Source organism: Protopterus annectens, chromosome 6.part0 (assembly GCF_019279795.1).
Source record: "Protopterus annectens isolate FY-2018-M chromosome 6.part0, PAN1.0, whole genome shotgun sequence".
Taxonomy (NCBI): Eukaryota; Metazoa; Chordata; order Ceratodontiformes; family Protopteridae; genus Protopterus; species Protopterus annectens.
In genome coordinates, this window is record NC_056737.1 from 78,886,206 (window position 1) to 78,908,705 (window position 22,500).

Below are 22,500 nucleotides of genomic sequence, written 5' to 3' on the forward strand. Positions count from 1 at the left end.
AGTTTCATCTATCTTATAAGCTGTTTTGGCACCATGATTGCTTTATTCAGGTGAGTTAGCAGTGCTGCATCTTGCCTTAGAATGACCATGTCTCTGCAGCATCGGTTTGAATTGCCCGATTTTGCGTCATGCACGTCTAATATACAACAGATGACTTTCCTTTGGTGCATTATAAACTGAAGAAATGCTATACTTATTTTTAGGGACTTAAGTCACTTAATTCCTAATGAGTGTGATGATGTGGTTTTACTTTTTATGTGGAAGCGGGGTATTACAGATGTTTTGTTTTGTCTTACATAATGTATTTTTTTTTAATTTTAGGGAGGTTAACCTTTCTGTAATTGGTGACTACGTTGACTACCTTGTTAAAAAGCAGGAAGTTAGAAGTGTTTTTGGTAAGTGTAGTTTTAAAGGATATCTTCTGATATGCTTTACCATTTTTTTTCTGTTTGTTAAAGTGTCCTATAATTTAATTTAGAGAAATATTTGTAGTATGTGTCACCAAATTGAATATCTTTAATCATTTTTTAACCGTCCCACTGAAATGTTTTTATCTGTTTGCCATTTCATTTTTTTAAACGTCTTTGAAGAGCTTGGTAAGAGTATATGGTTTTACCAATTCAAATAATTGATTTAACCCATAACCAGTAATGCTTTGGGAATAGTTTATTTTATTTTACATTTGTTGACCGGGCTAGTCTAGCTGGAGATATTTCCATTTTCAGTAGAGGCCCGGGGAGAAAAGCTCCACAGAGAATACAATAAAGAAAAACATCAGTGTTTGTAAGAAAGTTCGTAAAAGAAAAAAACTAACAACTCTACAGTTTCATATTATTACTAAATGAGTTAGTTACTAACCCACACAGTTGCAGTCCAAAAAACCTTATACAAACATAAAATATCCCTCCCTGATAAAGATATTAAATGATACTAAATGAATTAATTACTACCACACACAGTTATAGTCCAAAAGACATTATAGAAAAATAAAAAAAAATACTTTGTATGATAAAAATACAGGGTAGGAAGTAAGAGAAAAGAGAGCTAAGAATAAGGGAAGTTAGAAGGGATTAGTTATGGAAAGGAGAGCAAGTAAGACAGTCAACAAGCAAAGAAGTATTAGGAAGACAAGTGGGAGTAGAAGAAGAAAGCCAAGTGGAGGATAGAGTCAGCGAGAAGTAGGAGGTAGTTCTAAAGTAGAGTATAAGTAGTGGAAAGTTAATCAGGTTTACTACAGGAGCACAGCCAGTGGTTTTGGAAGTGCAGTTTAATGTTTTGTTTGAAAAGAGCCAATGATGTAATCTTTGTTATGTTGTTAGGTAATAAATTCCATTTTGTACCTACCGAATTGGTAAAAAGGGAGTCACCAGCAGTGTTATTTGATTTTCTAGAACTAGTCAATAGTTTACTAGAAGAGCGGAGAGAGTTAAGATTGTTATAGGGGATTATGAGTTGAGAGAGTATAGGGGTGTTCTTTGGTTGGTACAGAATGTTATGGGCAATAGTGAGTTGTTGGATTGCAAGATAGTTTTGAAACTCTAGCCAGCCTAGTGGTTTCAGGTTGAGACAGTGATGTGTTCTGTAGGGGTTACCTGTAGCGAAGCGAGCATTGTTATTGTAGCAGGTTGCCAGTTTGGTAAGGTTGTTTTTCTTGAGGTTGGTAAAGATGGGAGAAGCGTAGAGAAGAGTAGAAAGAAGATGGGAGTGAGCAATCCTAGTTCTAGTGGAAGGCGTCAGAAATGGACCAATACGATATAAGGATCCTATTTTTCTATTGACAAGTTTTATGGAGTTGTTAATGTGTTGGCTGAAAGAGAGATTATTATCAATTGTAGTACCTAACAGTTTAGTGGTAGAGTCGGGAGAGATGACAGTGGCATTGTTGGAGGAGATGGTGAAGTTTAAGGGGGGGGGTCCTGGAAGTGGGGGTGAAGAGGAGAAGTTTAGTTTTTTTAGCATTTAATAAGAGGAATCGACTGGAGAACCATGTTTCTACGGTATTAAAGATTTTTTTGAGTATGAGAGAGAAGTTCTGAGGTGGAAGATGCTGAGCAGATGAGTGTAGAATCATCGGCATTTTGAATGCAGGTAGCTTGCGGGATTATTGTTTGGAGATCATTAATGAAGAGGGAAAAAAAAGTGGGCCAAGAATGGAGCTTTGTGGAACTCCGATAGAAACAGGCAAAAGAGAAGAAATGTGGTTATTCCAGAGAACTGCTTGTTTTCTGTTTGTAAGATAAGAATTAAACCATCTAATGGTTGGGATATCAAAAGATAGGGATTCAAGAGTATTGATTAATAAAGAGTGGTTAACCATATCGAATGCTTTGGAGATGTCAATGAAGATGGCAGAAGAGTAGGTTGTTACGGTTCAGAGTAATAGTGTCTACAAAGGAAAGCAGGGCGGTAGTAGTACTATGATACTGTCTGAAGCCATATTGACAGTTAGCTATAATGTTGTGGAGAGAGAGGTGTTGTACAAGCTGATGGTGGATACATTTCTCCATAATTTTGGCCAGAGGAGAGAGGAGAGCAATAGGTCTATAGTTGTAGTAGTCTATGGAGTTACCACCTTTATGGAGTGGGATAATATGAGAGACCTTCCAGATATCTGGGACGATTCCTTCTTTGATTGTCCTGTTTATGAGAATAGAAATAGGATATGCGATAACCTTGGCAGCTTTTTGTAGAAAGAGTGAAGGGAGCTTGTCAGCAGAGGGGGTACAAGGTTTTAGTTTGAGAAGGAGTCTGTATATGTAAGATGTAGAGTTAGGATGTAGAGAGAATTTAAAGGAAGAGTTTGTAAGGTTACATGGTGGGTGTGAGTTGTTGGCATTCAGTTGTTTAGCAAGAGCTTGTATAGTTTCAGTGAAGAATGTGTTGAAAGCATCTGCAGTTTGTTGAGGGCTATCAGGATCAGCATTAAGTGGGGAAGGTGTTTTAGAAATTCCTGGGGAGAGGAATCTATTGACTGAGGACCAGAAAAGTTTAGAATTATTAAGGTGAGTTTGTTGTAGATCGAAGGAGAATTTTTTTTGTTAGCTATTATTGCCTTTTTGGTTAGATTTCTAAGCTGGCGGAAGTGTAGAAGATCAGGGTTATTTCTGTGGGATCTCCATGTGGCCCAGACTTCATTTCTAGTGAGAATAAGTTTTTTGGTTTCATGGGAGAGCCAGGGGGCTGCATTAGATTTAATTCTAATGATACGTTCAGGAGCATGTATGTCAAGAATGGATAAAAAAGTAGAGTTAAAGTATAGTACTGCATTTTCAAGAGGAAGTGTTATTAAGGGGTTCCAGTTACATGCACCAAGTTCAGACTGAAACAGATGTTCTTCACTCCACATTGCTGCAGTCCTAACTATTGGGTAGTCCGCTGTCCAGTCGGCCCGAATACCAAAGTATATGACGCCGGTCAGGGCGCATTAGACTGACGCCAGTACGCCAGGGTACTAATGCGCATGACCGACGCCATATCTTCAGTCTTTTTTGCCGCATGGTCCGATGCAGAAGCAATTTTGCGAGTGCAGGTTGGCGTTCTGAAAGTTTCTGAAGTCAGAGTTTCAGACCGAATCAAAGTTGGCTAAGTACCCCGTTGGGGAATATTTTGGTTTTTTCTTGCCTCAGTATTTAACCGGATGTCAGAAAAAGTGAATAACTGTATTTCTTGTGGGAAACAGATACCTCATAGGGATTACCATACTTTGTGTATATCTTGTTTAGGGCCTGAGCACGACGTTGTTGGATGCCGCTCTTGTGCTAGATTTAACAAACGCACTATTAAGAGAAGGTTAGACTGTGCCAGGTTAGTTTTTGGGAAGCGTTGTAATTATAAAATGCCGCCGGATGCTCCGACGCCCGCCAAAAGCGCAAGGACAAAGCAGCAAAGCCTAGAGTGGAAGAACCGACAGTCCCAGACGTCGGTTCTTTAGAAGGCTCAGTGGAGCCGGAGGTTCTGCCAGGAGTTTCTTTGGAGTCTCAGGGAGAGACTTTACTGTTACAGGATGTATCCTCTCAGGAAGTAGGCCAGGCTGAGGGGGCTTCTCAGGTGGCTGTTCTTCCCTCTTCCTAAGGTGGTTAGAGCCTCCCTTCTGTTTCCAAGGCTTCTTTGAGAGGCAGGCCAAGTTTAGCTTCAGTGGGGTTTCTCCTAGTGCTTCAGGGTCTTTGCCTAAGAAACATATGCTTAAAATGGCAGAGGATTTGATTACTATGATTAGAGGTTCTATGCCCTCCTGATAAGAGGCCTAGGGTGGAACCTGAGTTTGAGAGTTTTGAGCAATGTTCGAGGCTTCTGAGTCTTCGGCTGAAGACTTGCAGGAGTATCCTCCTTATTCTGATTCTGATGTGGATGATTCTACTCCTTCAGCTTCTCCTCCTGAGGATTTTTCATTTTCAGAGACTCTGCATTCCATGATGGAGCATTTTAAATGGGAAGGTCAAGATTTCTCTGATTCCAGGAAGAGGCTTAGGGAATTCTTGTTTTTACCCCAGCATAGGCCTTTAGCTATACCTCCTGTTCTGAATGTGGTGGAAGATGTTTTGCAGAGGCTTCCTGAATCCTGATTCTTTGCCTCCTGCCCCAGTTAAACCGGATAGGTACTATAGGGTGCCTGAAGCTCATAAGTATCTTTTTAAGAGTCCTAGGGCAGACCCGGAAACTGTCTCTCAGGGGCCTAAAGGTGTGAAAGGCCTCTGTTGTTAAAAATCCTGTCCCTCCTGATAAAGAGGCAAGGGCTTTGGATAGATGGGGAAAGAAAGTGTATACTACTTCCACTTTAGCCATGAGGGCGTTGAATTGTCAGTTTCACATGTTAAAATATCAGAATTATCTCCTTTCACAATTGAAATCTAAGGTGGATGCTCTGGAAGGTATTGAGTGTAAAGAGTTGCAGGATTTAGTTCATGTGTCTGAACAGGTGGGTAAACATTCCTTGCAGTGTGGTTTTGATGCTGTGCAGGCCTCCTCGAGGGTGGCTGCCACTGGTTCTGTTCTTCAGAGGCACGCCTGGTTGAGAGATCAGAATTTAGCTGAGCATGTTAAAACAAGGATTTTGGATGCTCCTTTACAGTCTGATGTGTTGTTTGGTTCGCCTGTGGAAGCAGTTTTAAAGAAAATGGAGGACAAGGCTAAGTCTATGCAAACTGTTAAGGATATTTTGCACGTGCAGCCTCCGATGTTTAGTAGAAATTGGCCTACTAAGGGATGGACTTATCCTGCTTATGATTCCCAGTCTAGGGGTAGGTCTAGACGTGGTAGGGGCAGAGCTCAAGGTTCTTTTAGGCCTAGGACAGGGAGTTCCCCTGCTCAGACTTCTGGTGACGGCAGGGGTCAGTCCTTTCGTAAGCAGACCCAATGACCTGCCTTTTCAGCTGCCAGTTCATTCTCGCCTGGCAGCACCTTTGGAAGGAAGGCTGTCTCTTTTCAAAGAAAATTGGGATTTAATTACCCAAGACAGATGGGTTCTGGATATCATTCACCACGGTTACAGGTTTTATTTCCATACCTTGCCTCCTTTCAAAGGCATGCCAGACATTCCTCCTCTACAAAGAACAGAGGCTCACAAGCAAATTTCTCTGTTGCTCCAAATAGGGGCCATTCAGCCAGTTCCTGTGCCAGAAAGGGGCCTAGGATTTTATTCTCGCCTGTTCCTAGTACCAAGAAGGGGAACACGTGGAGACCAATTTTGGATTTATCTATCCTCAACACTTATCTGGACATTCCCAAGTTCAAAATGTTGACGTTACAACAGCTTTTACCTCTGCTGGGCAAAGATCACTGGATGGTAACTTTAGATCTCAAGGAAGCTTACCTTCATGTGCCTATAAGACTAAGTTGCAGGAAGTATCTGCGTTTCGAGCTGGAAATTCTCATTATCAGTTCTCTGCATTGCCCTTTGGCTTATCTACTGCGCCCAGAGTATTCACAAAGGTTCTGGCTCCAGTGATAGCTTACTTCAGGCTAAAAGGAATTCAAATCTATCCTTACTTGGACGACTGCCTGATTCTGGCTCAAGAAAAGGAAGACCTTCTACAGCATTTGGAATATGTCATAGCAGTGCTAAGATGCCTAGGGTATTCTGTGAACGAAATAAAGTCCAGTCTAGTACCCTCTCAAGACATGTGCTTTCTGGGTGTGAGACTGAATACAGCAGCCCAGATGGCCTTTTAACCCCGGACAAACAAAAGAATCTTTCCAGTTACTTCCATCAACTATCTCTTCAGTCCGGGCTGACTGCAAGGACAGTCCTTCAAGCCTAGGGTTCATGGCATCTTGTATTCTGGTGCTTCCCAATGCCAAACTGCATATGAGGAAGCTGCAATGGTATCTCAAAAATGTATGGACACAGCACTGCCAGGATTTGGACACTGTCATTCAAATAATACCTTGCATTCAAAAGGAATTTTTGTGGTGGGCTCAGGAATGTCACCTAAACAAGGGACTCTCTGTGACCCGGCCAGAGGCGAGTCAGATTCTAATGACAGATGCCTCAGACATTGCTTGGGAGCTCATCTAAATGGAAAGTGGATACAAGACAAGTGGCCTGCCAGACTACAGCATCTACATATCAACATGAAAGAGATGTTAGCAGTCCAGTTTGCATTAATGGCTTTCAAGGAATTACTTCTTCCAGGGCAGGTGTTGATTCTAACAGACAACACAACTGTCATGTGGTACATCAACAAACAAGGGGAACACATTCTTACCCATTGTGCAGGCAAGCAATGATTTTATGGGAGACTGCGCTCAGCTTGCAACTAACGCTTCAGGCAAGGTTTCTGCCGAGCACAGAACTCCTTAGCAGATGTGTTAAGCAGACAAATCATGGATCCCCACGGTGGAAACTGGATCTTCATGTATTTCAAAATTGACAGTGTCATGGGGAACTCCAGACATAGATCTGTTCGCTTCTCCACTAAACCACCAGCTGCCAAAGTTTTGCACAAAGAGGTTTCATCACACAGCTTGGAAAGTGGATGCTCTTTCTTTCAGTTGGAAAAATCTTCATGTGTATGCTTTTCCACCTCTGCCTCTTCTCCCAAAGGTGCTTCTAAAGGTCAGACAAGACAAGCCAAGGATGATTTTAATAGCTCCAGATTGGCCTCGGCAGCACTGGTACCCATTACTGAGGAGTCTGGTAAGGAAGCCTCCATGGCCTTTACCCTTGATTCCACACCTGTTGTCTCAGGGGGACGGTCACCTGCTCAACGTCAAGCTTCACTCTCTTCATCTAACAGCCTGGCATATTCTGTTTTGAAAGACAGCAGGTCTCAACTTCCTCAACAAGTTTTAAATGTGATTATGGAAGCCAGAAGACCTAGTACAAGGAAAGTGTATGCAGAAAAATGGAAGAGATTTTTATTTTGGAGTGCAGCAAACAATTTGGAGATTTCTGAGCCTAATTTGAGTGTGGCTCTTCAATATCTTACTGAGTTATTGGACAAAGGTTTGTCTTTCTCTTCCATTAAGATTCATGCTGCAGCAATTTCAGCTCACTATGATTGTGACCCACCATTGTTTTCACATCCTTTGTTCAAGCAATTTCTTAGAGGGGCAAAGAATATAAGACCCCCACGTAGAGCTCCTACTCCTGCTTGGGATCTCAATTTTGTGTTGGAGAAACTTACTCTACAACTTTTTGAGCCTGCGGCTACTGCTGAATTGAAATACTTGTCATGGAAGACTGCTTTTTTGTTGGCCATTACTTCTGCAAGAAGGGTTTCTGAGTTGCAGGCCCTTATGGCGGTAGAGCCTTTTTTGGTTTTTCATAAGGATAGGGTATCTTTACGTACTAATCCTTCCTTAATGCCTAAGGTGGTTTCTAGTGTGGCTTTAAACCAAACTATTCATTTGCCTACTTTTTATGCAGATCCCCAAAATAAAGGGGAAAAGATTTTGCACACTTTAGATGTACACAGGCTATTGCGTTATTATTTGAGCAGGACTAAGGATTTTAGGCAGTCTCAGCAGTTGTTTGTTTCTTTTGCTTTGAGTTCGCAGGGCAAGCCTGTGTCAAAACAAACTATTTCTAGGTGGATTGGGCTTTGCATTGCATTTTGTTATTCCCATCATGGCAAGGAGATTCCAGCTGGGATTAGGCCTCATTCCACTAGGGCTACTGCCACTTCAACAGCATTTCTAAGGGGTGGCAACTAAGGATATTTTGGAGGCAGCTACTTGGAGTTCAGTGCATACTTTCTCTAAGCATTATCACCTTCCTCTCTACTCTAAGTCTAGGGCTGGTTTTGCCACAGCTATTTTGCAAGGCATGTTGTCAGTTCCTGCTTCCTTATGATTTGCCAGCCTCCCTTACCTCTGCTTTGGGATTCTACCCAATAGTTAGGACTGCAGCAATGTGGAATGAAGAACATAGTACAGTTTTGTACCTACCATAAATGTAGATGTTCGAGGATCCACATTGCTGCAGTCCAATTTACTCCCTCCTTCCCCTCTGTGTTTAGGGGTGGTTGTGTAGGTGAGGTTATATTCTGGTAATTTTGTATATATTGTACATATTTTTGGTGCAGGTATGTTTGGAGTTTTTGGTTTTGGCCTTATCTTTTCAGGGTCTTCTGACATCTGGGGCAAGAAAAGACTGAAGATATGACGTCGGTCATGCGCATTAGTACCCTGACGTACTGACGTCAGTCTAATGCGCCCTGACCGACGTCAGCCATATACTTTGGTATTCGGGCCGACTGGACAGCGGACTACCCAATAGTTAGGACTGCAGCAATGTGGATCCTCGAACATCTACATTTATGGTAGGTACAAAACTGTACTTTCTGGATTAAAATGTTTGATGGTGCGTATATTTCTTATAGTGCAGGGGTTTACACAATCAGCCTTTTCCCTTGTTATGAATGTTAAGGCGTGATCGCTAACATCATCTGGCAAGGTTCCTACTTTGTAACTATCTTTGACTTTGTTTATGAGAATCCAGTCTAAAATGCTTTCTCTATTACTATGTTTGTTGAGCCTAGTAGTTGAGGTAATGGTTTGGGTAAAACCATGGAGGTTGATATGAGAAGAAGGATTATCAGCATTAATGCTATTCCAGTCTATGTTCAGGTCACCTAGTATAATGGTTTCTTGGGGATATGTGGCAGATACCCAACTAAGATAATTTTCGAGGATTGGTATATTATTACCAGGTGGTAGGTACATACATGTAAAGGGATTTTTGGGAATTTAATTGGAGTTTTGCAATGATTGCTTCTACCTTGCTATCTTGAGTTGGAGAGGCAGGAAGGGTAGTAATATTCAGATGATTTTTAAAAAGAATTGCAACTCCACCACCTTTGTGGTTGGGACGGTCAAGTCTTACCATATTGTAGCCTTGGGGAGTAATCTCAGTGTCTTTAGTGGAAGACTTTAGCCAGGTCTCAGAGAGGCAGAGAATGTCAAATGAATGCATGTGAAGGAGGGAATGCAGGTAGAGTATTTTGTTTATGCTTTGGGTATTAAGATGTCCTATTAGGAAGGTGTTATTGAGTTTGGGTATGGATACTAGGGGAGAAGGGAAAGTAGGACCAGGGTTAGGGTGGATATCTCCAGCTTGAAGGGTAAGATTAATAGGTTTCATAGTGAGGTTACATTTTAGAAAGGTTAGTCATTTAGTTTTATCAGAAGGCAAGACATAGTTGAGATGTGAAAGTCGGCGGAATTTAGGTAGTTGATAGTTAGGGGTAGAAGAAGTATATGGATATGAATTAAGTGGATTGAGAAATGTTGTAGTGTGTTTATGTGGATTGAAAGGTTGGACATACAATGGTTTCTCATAGAAGGATAGGAGGTCAACTGAGCATAGGGTTGAAAAAAGTAGACTTGAGAGTAAAAGCTGGGTTGGCAGGTATGGAGCCATAGGAGTATTAGAGAAAGATGAGAAAAGTATGAGAGGAGGAAGTAGAAAGGGGTATTCTATTAAGTAAAAGTATAGAACAACTTAGGATAAGAAAAGAGAGGATAGGAGTAAAACAGAGAAAGGATAAGAAAAGAGAGGATAGGAGTAAAACAGAGAAAGGATAAGAAAAGAGAGGATAGGAGTAAAACAGAGAGGAGAAAAATGTAAGAGGTAATTCTAGTGTATAAAGGAGTAAAATTAGGAGGGGTAAGTGAAAGAAATTAGAGGGAGAAATAGAATAAGTGTGAGTGTATGGTGGTGAAAGGGTATGAGTGGGGGTGGGAGGAAGTTAGAGTGGGAAGGAGAAGGATTGGAAGATCAGAGTAGGGGGTGTGTCCAGGGAGCTATAAGGTTAGGACCCCTGGGGGTGGGTGGTAATTGGGGGTAGGGAGCGGGTTGAAGTAGGTAGTAAAATGGCTTTACAAGAAACGATCAGTAGAGCTGGATACTAAGGATAAGATTGGTAAGTCAGGAGTAGGTAAGAGCAGAGATAAGCAAGGAGTCTGAGATGGAATAGGTGGTTGCAGGCAGTAGTAAAGGGTGAGGAGAGAGTATAAAGGTATGGTCTGGGAGATCCAAATGTTAGTTAAGGAAAATCAAGAGGTGAATGCTGGGTTAAGGGTGCCACCTAGTGGCCGGGTTTGCTATTGCAGGTGAGTTAGAGAGGGAGTTAGCTAGTTGTAGAACTGGGACGGGGTGACTGCAAGTATTAGGGGTTGCTGTGTAGGTTAGGAGGTGGGTGATAGTAATGCAAGAGAGGGAGGTAGAGACTGCTGGCTGTCGTGGCCTAAAGCCTGCGTTAGATCCCCTAACTGGTTTAGTACAATGGTTTACAATGTTACTAGCAGGATATGGAGACCAACAACATACTTTCTTATTTTCTTGAAACAGGATGCAGGGGAAATTAGGCTGCGAGATGCCACTGCAGTGATTCTGATAGGATTCTTTCCACAAGGCAAGTTGGTTTCAAGAGACTAGTGCAGGAAATAGCACAGGAAGAGTATGGAACTGAGAGGAGAGAGAAGAGACAAAGTGGTGTGGGGGGAAAAAAGAGTTGGCGTATGTTAAGGTAGGACTGGTACTACTTCACAGTAGATAACATAAACACATAGCATATATAGCAAGCAAGTAAATATTCCCTTAGGAGTAGCAGCAATAGATATTACATTTAAACCAGCAGTTCAGCAAATTAGCACTGTAGCAGGACACTTGTTTTCAGGCTCAGTAGGGCTATCATCCACATGTAGGATATAAGCTATAAAACATACCCTGTTCATTAATAGCAGCATTAAAATCCGCAGTTCTAAAATCAAACAGTATAGTTAGTTAGAAATGAACTTCTGTCCATTTTAATTCAGGCACATTTCTGCATTCTCCCTATTTCTGTCCAGGGCATTTTAAGTGGTAGGAGGCCTAGAAAAAACAGTGATCAGCAGTGCTTGGTTTTAAATGTCTTTAATCAAGCAAATCTACACCCAGTATATCGAACTATCCAGCCCTCTAATATTCCACTTGACTGTCATCATTTTCTATCCCCCCTTACTTCTATTTTAGCTACTAATCCCCCCTCCCCATAATCCCCCTCTGGAACCTCTGCATTCATCCCACAACTATGAAACTACTAATTATGACCTTAGTGCTCCTCCCTATGACTCTGTCTCTCTCATTCCTTCTACATCTCACAACACTTCCTGTCACTCAAACACAATTCTTATCCACCTCCTCCACTTCTGCCCAGTCCCCCAACCACAATTCTTACTCCAACATTTCTTCTAGGCTCTACTCCACTAATATATTGTTTTTCCTCAACCAAAATCCTTTCATACTCATAACACCCTACTTAAATCACTCCTTATAGCATAGTACAACTGTAAGCACAAAGTGATATCAGCATTACACTCAAATAGTACAATTACCCTATCCCCATGTGGGGACATCCACCCCAACCCCAGACCTACTCCATTTGCCTCTTCCCCTTCCAAACCTCAAAAATCAGTAAATCTCATAAACATTAACATACAAAGTATTAGAAATAAAATCCCAAAATTCCATGCCTGGATATCCTATTCCAGGCCAGATGCAGTTGCTGTAACTGAGACATGGCTAAAGCCATACATAAGAGACAGAATTTCTCCCTCCAGGTTTTTCCTGTCTAAGATCAGACAGACCTCACAAGAAAGGGGGAGGAGTTGCTCTTCTGTGCCCTAACTCCTTTACCATCATTCCTCAAAACCCTGTTCCACAATTCTCTACAGCAGAACTCGTCATAGCACATCTACAATTGAACACATTCAGAAGTCTCTGCCTGGTAGTCGTATATATCCCACCAGGTAATAATGTCCCTATGTTGGAAGAAATCTTAGCCTGAACCTCAAACAATTTCCACAAAGAAACCATCTTAGGTGATGTTAACCTGTACTGGCTAGATCATACAACTACCTCTCCCAATGTAGCCATCAATCTCTTAACTTCACTCACTTTATTACTTGCACAACCCAACCTAGAAACAACAGTGGCTCCATTCTCGACTGGATTTTAGTCTCAGACCCTGACATAATTTTTTCAGTAGAAACTCTCCCCTGCGGTATCGGTGACCATCAGCTTGCTTACGTAATACGCAACATCTCCACTGCCTTAACCCATCACCAATACAGACCTACCAGAAAGCTAGCTAACTTCAACCCAACAGACTTCAATGATACACTTAGTAAAATAAACTGGAGTACTCTAAAATTCTTACCCCTGGACAAAGTTGTTGAATTATTCATTTTAACATTCCTTAACATCCTCAATAAAATGACCTCCCCTTCGAAACAAAAGAATAAAAACAATGCAATCTGGCTTTCTAAAGAAGCAAAACAACTTATGACTACAAGAGATAAAACATGGAGAAAATGGCAGAAAAGCAAAAACCCCATCGAACTCTAGTTCTTCAAACAGCTCAATGAGGATCCAGGTTAGGATAGTTTCTTTATTGTTAGGTTTAGTAATCCGGGTAGGGGAGGAAATGTGTGAAACCGTAAAGGTTAATAGGTTCATAGGTTTATAGATTAGTACTAAGCTAACTGCCCTTGCGAGCCATTTTAAGCCTAGCCAATTATCCCTTGTGAGACTCAAACCCTGTACCTTGTGTTTGTAAGGCAAACACCTTAACCATTAGGCCACCCTTACAACCCTTAATATATGATGAGTAGGGGGTTCTGAGGAGCAGGTGTACCAGTCTATATTAAAATCCCCAAGAACAATGGTTTCTTGGGGGTAACTATTTGACACCCAGTAGAATGTTAAGTATTTGTATGTTTTTACCTGGGTGGAATGTAGACGCAGAGAAATTATTATGCATGCAAATTTTAACATCCAGTTTTTTGGCCAGTTGTACCTACTTTTCATTGGCTTTTGTCAAGATTTCTGATGTCTACAGTTTGAGAGGTATGCCTGGGTAACTCCATTTCCTTCATAGTAAATGAATGAACTTGGTAAAGCAGAACAACGTAAAGAATAAACGACAGAAAAGCAATTGAGCACTGCAGCGTTAAGTTACTTAAATAAAATGTAATAAAAACGTACTAGAGCTTTCGGATACAATCCATCAGTATGCAATACATAATTAACAACACAATTAAATATAAAAGTAGCCTAATCACATGATATACAGCCAATACTGTATAATGTCTCTACAGAAGAGGTTTCTTATTTTTGTACATTGCCACTACAGAACAACTACCTGTTGGTTTTTGAGACGTGTAGATATAATCTATGTAATATTCCTTTGTAAGATTAGTTTGTCATGAGTATCTTAAATGCATCTGCTGGAGTTTTTTTTTTCTCTGGGCTGCAGCTGAAAATGAGCTTGTTAGTTTGACTTTTCTGGTTAGCAAATGCAAATTATTTATATTTATGGCCGTGTATTACTATACATCGAATACACCCAATGTTGACCAGCAGTAACATTGAAAATGCCCATGTCAACATGCAACAACAACGTGTGCTGAGAAGCAGCCTCTGTGCATGCAAGTTTATAAAAATGCAGCCACAACACCCCTCCTGCTAATATATACTAACTCTGAGATGTCAAACTCCTGGTAAGGGCATATTCCCCAACTGCAGGCTTTCAATCACTGACATCTGTCGAACTGCTTAAGTCTGTCATGAATGGTCAAACACACAACACTGTCTGTAAGAGGGAAACCTATGTCTGTGTGTGGTCTACTCATTTTAGTTGAGTAGCCAATACATTGACTTCAGAATCGTTGAACAAACTGAATGTTGAGATGTTACCACACACGCACAAACCAAGGTATTTTCTATGTGCAGTTTTCACAAAACCTGTGCCTTTAATGACCATTTATCTGTACCATAAAGTAGTACTGGTTGTATACCACTGTTCTGGACACCTTTTCAGCTTCATTGTCATTCTTTCATCTGTAATCATCCACAAGAAACACCAAAACTCCTCCAGCGAACCACACAAAGAGAACTGGAGGCTTTAATGCATACTTATCAAAGGAGTGCACAATTTATCAAAGTACACCACTCATAACAGACAGGAAAACACTTTTAACAACTTAATCTGAGTGCTTTTGCCTTCTATCTGAAAACATCAGAGATAAATGCTTGCCGGTTAACATTGGAACCAACAGAATAGTCAATTTAACACTTAAATAGGAACGTTTTATTAAAAGAGCGGTATTTAATTAAATTATTTCTATAAAATATATAAATGTATAAAACAATTGTGTTAAGATTCTCCACTTCCTTTCTTAAAAAGCAGATTAAAACCACTTTACCATTTAACCCTGTATTTTTCTTTGTGGCTTCTAGCCAAAGCTGGCATTGAAGTTGTTTGTCTTCTAACTGAAGTTCTATGTAACCACCCAGTCTGTCATGTGGACCTTATCAATAATAAAAATATCTTTGTAAAGTTTGTACTTTCCACTTTGTCTATAAAGAGCCAAGACACTCTAAATGATTGTTTAAATATTGTTTTAACTGTTCTTTAGTGCTGTAATTTGCTGTTCCACGTGTTTTAAGATGTTATACGTTTATATTTTGATTGAAATGTTTATTTTAATTAAGTACTGTTCTTTTAATAAAATGTTCATATTGATTTAAATGTTAAATTGTCTGTCCTGTTGGTTCCACCCTTAACTGGCATGTATTTAAAACCTCATTTTGGTGTGTTTCCCTGATGATGCCTTCAGATAGGTGTGAAGCTCTCAAGATTTAGGTATTCGTTTTTTCCTGTCTGTCATAAGTGGCATACTTTGAATTGTGTACTCCTTTGATCAGTGTGCATTAAATCTGTCAGTTCTCTTTGTGGAGTTCGCTTGAGGAGTTTTGGTGCTGGTTTCTTGTGTTTCGTTAGTATTCAGTAATCAACAATCATTACATGGTTACTATTCTTCAGTCTTTCACCACCTCTGACACTTTACCTGTTGACTGTAGCCCTGCTGATTTCTTTTAACCTCCTCAGTCAGACTTCCCTTCTCAACCACATCTCCCAGATACCTGAAGCCATTAACCTGTTACACTACTATCCCTTCTGTCAGTTCTCAGCTTCTTCTGACTTCCCTCATTTGCTGCCATGACGGTCTTATCTGTACGCTTTCATCCCATGTGCCTTCAGTTTTCCATTCCATTCTTCTGTCATTTGCAGAAGTTCTTGTTCAGAGTGTACTTGTAATGCCATATCATCTGTGTACTGCAGCTTTATTGATCAGTTCCCTTTGAACTGTTTGCTAATGTAGTCCATCACCAGTAAGAACAGCGCAGAACTCAACCCTGACACACACCAACTCCCACTGGGAAACCTCCTTAGTCCAAACAATGTTTGTTTTTGTGTCATTAGAGCCTTGTACATAGCCTACAGTAGTTCTAAAAGTGTTTCTGGAAATTTGAACCATCACAGCACTTTTCAAATCGGTTGTCTTGGGACTTTTACCAAACTGTTTATGAAGGGTATAACTATGTCCAGTTTGATGCTTTCATCTTTATTTTCTTCTCTTCCCTTCTGAATCTCTCATTTCAAACATCTGGTTGGTAGTGCTCCATGCTGATCTGAGCTTATCTGCCGTCATGCTTTCTACTACAGTGCATAGAAAGTGAGTTAGGAGATGAGCAGTTCATGGTGCTTAATTTAATACTTAGAAATCTAGTGTATACCATCTAAGGCTGCCGAAAGAGCATGACAGTTAACCGACTTGATTCCAGGATGTAAAAGGTGAAAGTTAATGAAAGAAGTTCTTTTGTCGTCATCATCTTCTTTCTGTTGTTCTTGTTAGGGGTCGCCACAGCAGATCTGTTTCCATTTCTTCCTGTCCTCTGCATCATGCTGTTTCACACCAACCGCCTGCATGTCCTCTCTCAGCACAACCATAAACCTTATCTTAGGCCTTCGTCTTTTCCTCTTACCTGGCAGCTCCATCCTTAGCATCCTTTTCCCAATATACCCAGCATCCCTCCTCAGCACATGTCCAAACCAATGCAATCTCGCCTCTCTTGCTTTGTCTCCAAACTGTCCAACCTGAGCTGACCCTCTAATATACTGATTCCTAATCCTGTCCATTCTAGTCACACCCAGTGCAAATCTTAACATCTTTAACTCTGCCACATCCAGCTCTGACTCCTGCCTTTTCGTCAATGCTACTGTCTCCAACCCATGTAACATAGCTGGTCTCACTACCCTCTTGTAGACCTTCCCTTTCACTCTTATTGGTACCCGTCTGTCACAAATCACTCCTGACGCTCTTCTCCACCCATTCCACGCTGTCTGTACTTTCTTCACCTCTCTTCCACACTCACTATTACTCTGAGCTGTTGATCCCAAGTACTTAAACTCATCCACCTTTACCAACTCTACTCCCTGCAACCTCACCATTCCTCTACCCTCCCTCTCATTTACACACACATTCTGTTTTAGCCCTGCTGACCTTCATTCCTCTCCTCTCTAAAGCATATCTCCACCTCTCCAGGCTCTCCTCAACCTGGTCCCTACTCTCACTACATATCATAATGTCATCTGCAAACATCATAGTCCACAGGCAAAGGAAGTTCTTTTGTGAGGTGCAGAAAAATAAAACAGTTGTATAATTTTTTGCATATGTTTGAGAAAATCATATGATACATTTCTTGTTCTAATCTCTTTTTGGTGAGGGGGGGGGGAGGTGCTGTGGGGGCAGAGATAAGAAAAAAATCAAGCCATTTCTGTGCTGCCCGAACGTATTTCTCTTGCCAAAGCAGAATAGTTTGCATTGTAGTTTTGTACTACTTGAAATTGCTACAGTAAACTGCCGCATAATTGTCTGTTTGGGATTCTGTTTTGTTTTTTCTTTAGTCAATGGCACAAGCGGAGAAGGCCTATCCTTAAGTGTTGAAGAGAGGAAACAGCTAGCAGCCGAGTGGGTAAAGCAAGGCAAAAATAAGTGAGTGGCTTTAAATATGTTTGTAAATCTGATTTCTTCTGTTCAGGACTTGAGATTTATCCTGGTATGGTAAGGTTTAAATAATTGTACTTAAATCAAGAATCTGACAGTTATCGAGCCGATGTGCCAGAGCAGATTCCACCTTTTCTAGAAACTGCTCGTGTGTGCCTGCACGCATGTGTGACTGTCTCTCTGCCTTTCTCTCAGAGGTGTGTGTGTGTTGCAGTCTGTTTTGCCTTGTGCTTGTATTGTTGATGGGTCATACAGATAGCATTACCCATACACCTCTTGCCTCATTGAGTAGCATTGCAGTCTTACTTTAATACCATTGACCATAGCATAGATGCAAGTATTTGCCTTTGGTCACAGCTGTGCAATTTGTGTCAGTAAGGGGGTATGGGTTGATGTCTCCAATAAAGGTGGTGTAATATATGAAACAACTCGATGTTTAGAATGTTTTTATTCTAGAGCAGTTATAATGAAAAGTTGTAGTGCTGGAAAAAAAAGCTACTGACATTTCAGTGTAATGCTCATAGGCTGAGTAGTTGCTGTATATTCAGTCACAGAAGGAAACTGGTAGTTTCTATTTTGTTCTGTTTTGCTAAAAAAAAGTTATATGAAAGTGGAACGGAAATAGTGGTACTGTACACATGTCCATATAGATGTATACACACATTTCGGGAACTGACCAACCTCTAACTTTTGACGTACCTTTGCCAAATCTGGAATATTTCTAGCCAAAAATATTCCAATTCTAGTGCTAAAATGCGCCCTTCCCATCCATGTCGTAAAGACTTCCACAACTGTAATAAAATGAAACACAGTACAAAGGATTAGCCACATAAAATCACTTTAGGTAACCGATCTAATTGAGGCAGCCTGTGATGCTCTTTCTGTGGGAGGAATAAAGATAACTTGCTGAAATTTCAAGTAGTTTGTTCAGTTGAGTAGGTAGATGGACATTTTTACTTTGTTCTAATACATTACATTCAGCAGGTCCATTATTTAAAGGGAGTTACAGACAATGGTGAGAGCGTCGAGGGCAGCTGATTGGAAGGAGATGGGAAAACAAGGATCCAGTCCCAAAGCTTAGAGGTTAATCTTTATTTTAATATCTCAAAGAACAGAGACCGTTTACTAGCTCCACAATCTGTGGAACCTCTAGTTTAGAAGGTTTTTATTTTAACAAATAAGTGCCAGCATAACATAAGCTACCACTGTAGAACTACTGTATTTAAGAAAACACTTTTGCCTGCGTTTTATCGGGTCCATCTAATAGCGTGATTTACAGTATGATCATTGAAATTCTTGCTTTTTTGAGTTTATATAAGCTGCGGTGGTGGTGCTGCGGTAGCATTGTCGCCTCACAGACGTTGCACGTTCGATTCTCAGAGCGTCTTCTGTGTGTCGACATGCGTGAATGGGCGTTCTTCATTGAAGGTTGTGCATTAGGCCCGGCAAGCCAGCACGTAAAAATCTACTGCCAATCATTAGCGGACCGGAGTTCCGCTGTGGCGACTCTTAACCGGGAAAAGCCGAAAGACAGTTTATTGCATGTAATATGAGAGACTGTCGGCCTCTTTGGGGCTCATGTTCATTAAAGCAAATTATGAAAGCTTTATTATAGAATTATTTCCCATCTGACTTGTCTATACAATGCTTGTATTGCATGCAATATACGAGACTCTGTGGCCACTTTTTTGGTGTTTGTATCTCCAGAAATAGTTTATGAAAGACTTCTCTTTTTTTGGCCAAAAGGTTTACAGTGCTTGTTTTAAGAGGCCCATATACGTAATTAATGTGACCAGTCCCCATTCTTCCTCTTGATGAAGACTGACATTTTTATATGCAGGGGAAATAGTCACTTAAAGCTACACTAAGTGACTTCCATTTTTTGAACAATACCTACGTCCAGAGAACTAGCTTGTAGTGGAAACAAGTCACAGTGCTCATTTTTACAGAGCTCATGGATGTGCACAAGTTTGAGATCTTAGAACCTTTGTTATATGCTTGTGCCCATTGAATAAAAAGCCACCAAGTGAACTGCAGACTACACAACTTAATAAAAATAAGTATGTGCCATCCCTTGAGCTTGGGCAAAGTGTACCTATGGTATAAACAATGCAGCAGTGGGGAGTGGGGCCTTTGGAAACAATATTCACTGTTCTACAGATTACAGAAATTGTTAAATGCAGGCCAACGTGCACACCTGGGAAGAATGCCTCTGGTCTCAAAGCATGGTTCTGTGGTTTCAAAATCCATTGGTAGCTTTACTATAGGTTCATAGATGTTTACTAGGCTAACAACCACAAGGGCCTTTTTAAGCCTTGCAGTGCATCCCAAATCTGACAAGTTCTGGTACCTTGAAAGTATAAGCAGGGGCATAGGAGACTAAACACAACAGGGGCAGGGGCATAGGAGACTAAACACAACAGGGGCCTGGGAGATGAACCATTTACAAGGCTGCCTGTATCCATTAGAGGCATAGGTGCCAAACCATGGATGAATTTCATGTTCATCCAAATGTTTGTTACACTTGGGTTGGGAGGAACTCTGCATTACATGGATGGGGAGTCTTTTTTTTACAGAGAGAGGGTATTTTCTGTAAACATTTTTGTCTTTCAAGCAGGTCCTATTTATATCATAGACAAGTCTTTAAAATGGATAATTCTTGCATTTGTTTCACAGATATGCAGGCAGTCCATCAATGTGGGGTCGGGGTCTGGGTCTGACAGTGCCCTGTATGCCAGGCATAGATCTCCTCTTAATAGTCTGTAGGAGACTGAGTAAAGAGAGGGCCTTCAGGCGGTCTGCATAGGACATGTTACTTACACCCTGTATTCTTTTAGTGGGGAATCACTGTGGATGTTCTAATTGTTGGATATGCCTGGTTAGGTACATATCAAAGCGGGCATTGTAGTCAGTGATAGGTCTGATGAATGTCAAATACAGTGGAACAATGACTTCCTTGGATGTAGATGCCATACTGTTGTTTATAAGTTGCGCAACATAGAATGATTTCCTCACTACTGTAAGTGAGTAATGGTCAAAGGCTAGATTTACTGTCTGTGTCCCCAAGTTGCTGACTACTGCGATCAACTCTAAGCAGGGTGTTTTGTCAATTTGAGTTACTAGGGGTGGATGACTTATTGAAGGATACTGTTATGCATTTCTTGGCATTTAGTTTTAGTCCATGGTTCTGATAACAAGTTTGTGTCGACCCTTCCTGGAGGACATTTGTGTCAGTGTGGGACTCAATGATGGCTCATAAGTTGACACTGGATTTTACTTCTGAGAAGTAAATGCCAAAAAGAAGCAGTCTCAGGACCGATCCTGGAGAGACTCCACTTGTGACTGGCCTCTTTGTAGAGAGGGACTCTCTAATTCTAACTTCTTGGGTCCTGTTTGTGAGCCAGTTGGCTATCCACCAGGTGACATAAGGGTTTGTACCTAACCTCTTGAGTTTTGTCAACAATGCCCGAGTAGGGTATTATATCAGATATCTTAATCAAGTCAAGGTAGACAGTGTGAACCATTTAGCCCTCATCCGCTGCTTTGGCGACCGTCTCGAAGTCCAGCAGATTGAGTAGGCATGACCCGCCATAGATAAAACCAAATTGTCAGGTCCAGTGTCTGTAAGTTTACTGAATCATTATTGGTCATATCCATGCTAATTTTTTCCATGGCCTTGTATGAGAGACAAGTGAGACTTGTTGGTCTGCAGTTTTCAGGGTCTGTAGATGACCCACCTTTGTGCCGAGGGATGACTATTGCTGCTCTCCATTCATGAGGCACAAAGGCTGTTTGGAGACTACAGTTAAATAGCAATTCCAGAGGGCTTTATAGGTCATGTTTCATGTTATTTAGAAGGCACCCTGGTATATTGTTGGGCCCACTGATGCAGTATTCTTGGCCTTGGGGAGTGCATTAAGAACCTGTTCCCTAGTGATGATAGGGGGAGTTGTATTTGGTATTTCCTGAGGGAAGGTTGAGGGAGAGAGAGGGGTAAAGTTAGAGCTGAATTTGTCTACCAGTAGGTTTGCTGTAACTTCTGGCTCAGTATAGGTGGCTCCATTTACAATGGGCTTCTACACACGTGTGCATTTCCTTTGAGGTTGTGGACATACTGTAGCTAAAGAATGTCTTGTAGTTGCCCTTGGCCTGGGAGGCCAAATTTACCTCAAATTTTGATTTGGTAGACTTTTTGTCTGAGATGTTTTGTTTAGTTTGAGAGTTCTTTTATCCTGCTTGGGTGCTCCTCCTCATTTTTGCTATTCCTTCAGCTGAGGTGGTGGTTTGAAAAGGGTCTTATAGATGGCACTCATATTAGTTGGAAAAGTAATTAAAAGAATAACTTTCTGAGAAGCCATGTGTTTGATCGTATAGCTGGCTAAAGTGATACATTGAAACCCTTATTACTAGAGAAGTTGGTTGCGTAACTGGCAGTGAGATGCATTACTGAACCTCTGGTTGTGCACATCTCTTAGCTGGAAAAACAACCATGGGGCAGGGATCAGGCAGAGAGGCTGTATTATCTTACCGCTTCTATACTCGAGGTTGCTACTGTTCATCTTCATGACTGGCATATGATTGCAGTGGTGGGTTAGTATCTTGGCATAAGGAGCATCTCTGTCAAAGCTTTTTTCTATACTTTTTATTAAATGTCAGGTGTTTATAGGGGGTGCTTAGCCATATGATTTAATTGTGGTTCAGGGAGGTCGGTCTGTTTTGGCAGGCAATGTCTCATTTTATGATCTAAACATTGCTGTGATGCAAGCTAATGTGAGGGACACACAGACTCAGTATTATGGCCAGCTGATGGTGAAGGTGCACACACCTGGACTGAGTAATATGACCAGCTCACTTGAGGGTGCACACAGCCAGGCTCAGTATTGTATTATAGCCAGCTCATGTGAGGGTGCACACAGTTGGGCTCAGTATTAATGCCAGCTCATGTGAGGGTACACATGCCCACACCCACTCCATCACCATTTCACTTGTCAGTAATGTCTAGAAATGGGAACAGTTTGAAACTCCTGCAAAATGAGACTGAGGCAGAAGCATACACATGGCATTCCGGTTAGAAACAGAACTTTTGGAATCAAGGCACTTAAATCTGTCTTTTATTTCTGGATGGAGAGGCAAGATTAGACACCAGTGTATCATCTCTACTAAAAT

General features: G+C 41.1%; 1 protein-coding gene across 4 annotated transcripts in view; it reads left to right on the forward strand.

Moving 5' to 3' along the window:
* Positions 1-22,500, forward strand: part of NPL (N-acetylneuraminate pyruvate lyase) — a 446,485-nt gene that overhangs the window by 41,302 nt on the left and 382,683 nt on the right. For all 4 annotated transcript variants that reach the window (XM_044073861.1, XM_044073864.1, XM_044073863.1 and 1 more), the window contains exons 3-4: positions 322-395; positions 17,235-17,322. In XM_044073861.1, coding sequence (XP_043929796.1) covers positions 322-395; positions 17,235-17,322 — 162 coding nt within the window. The remainder of the gene's footprint in view (positions 1-321; positions 396-17,234; positions 17,323-22,500) is intronic.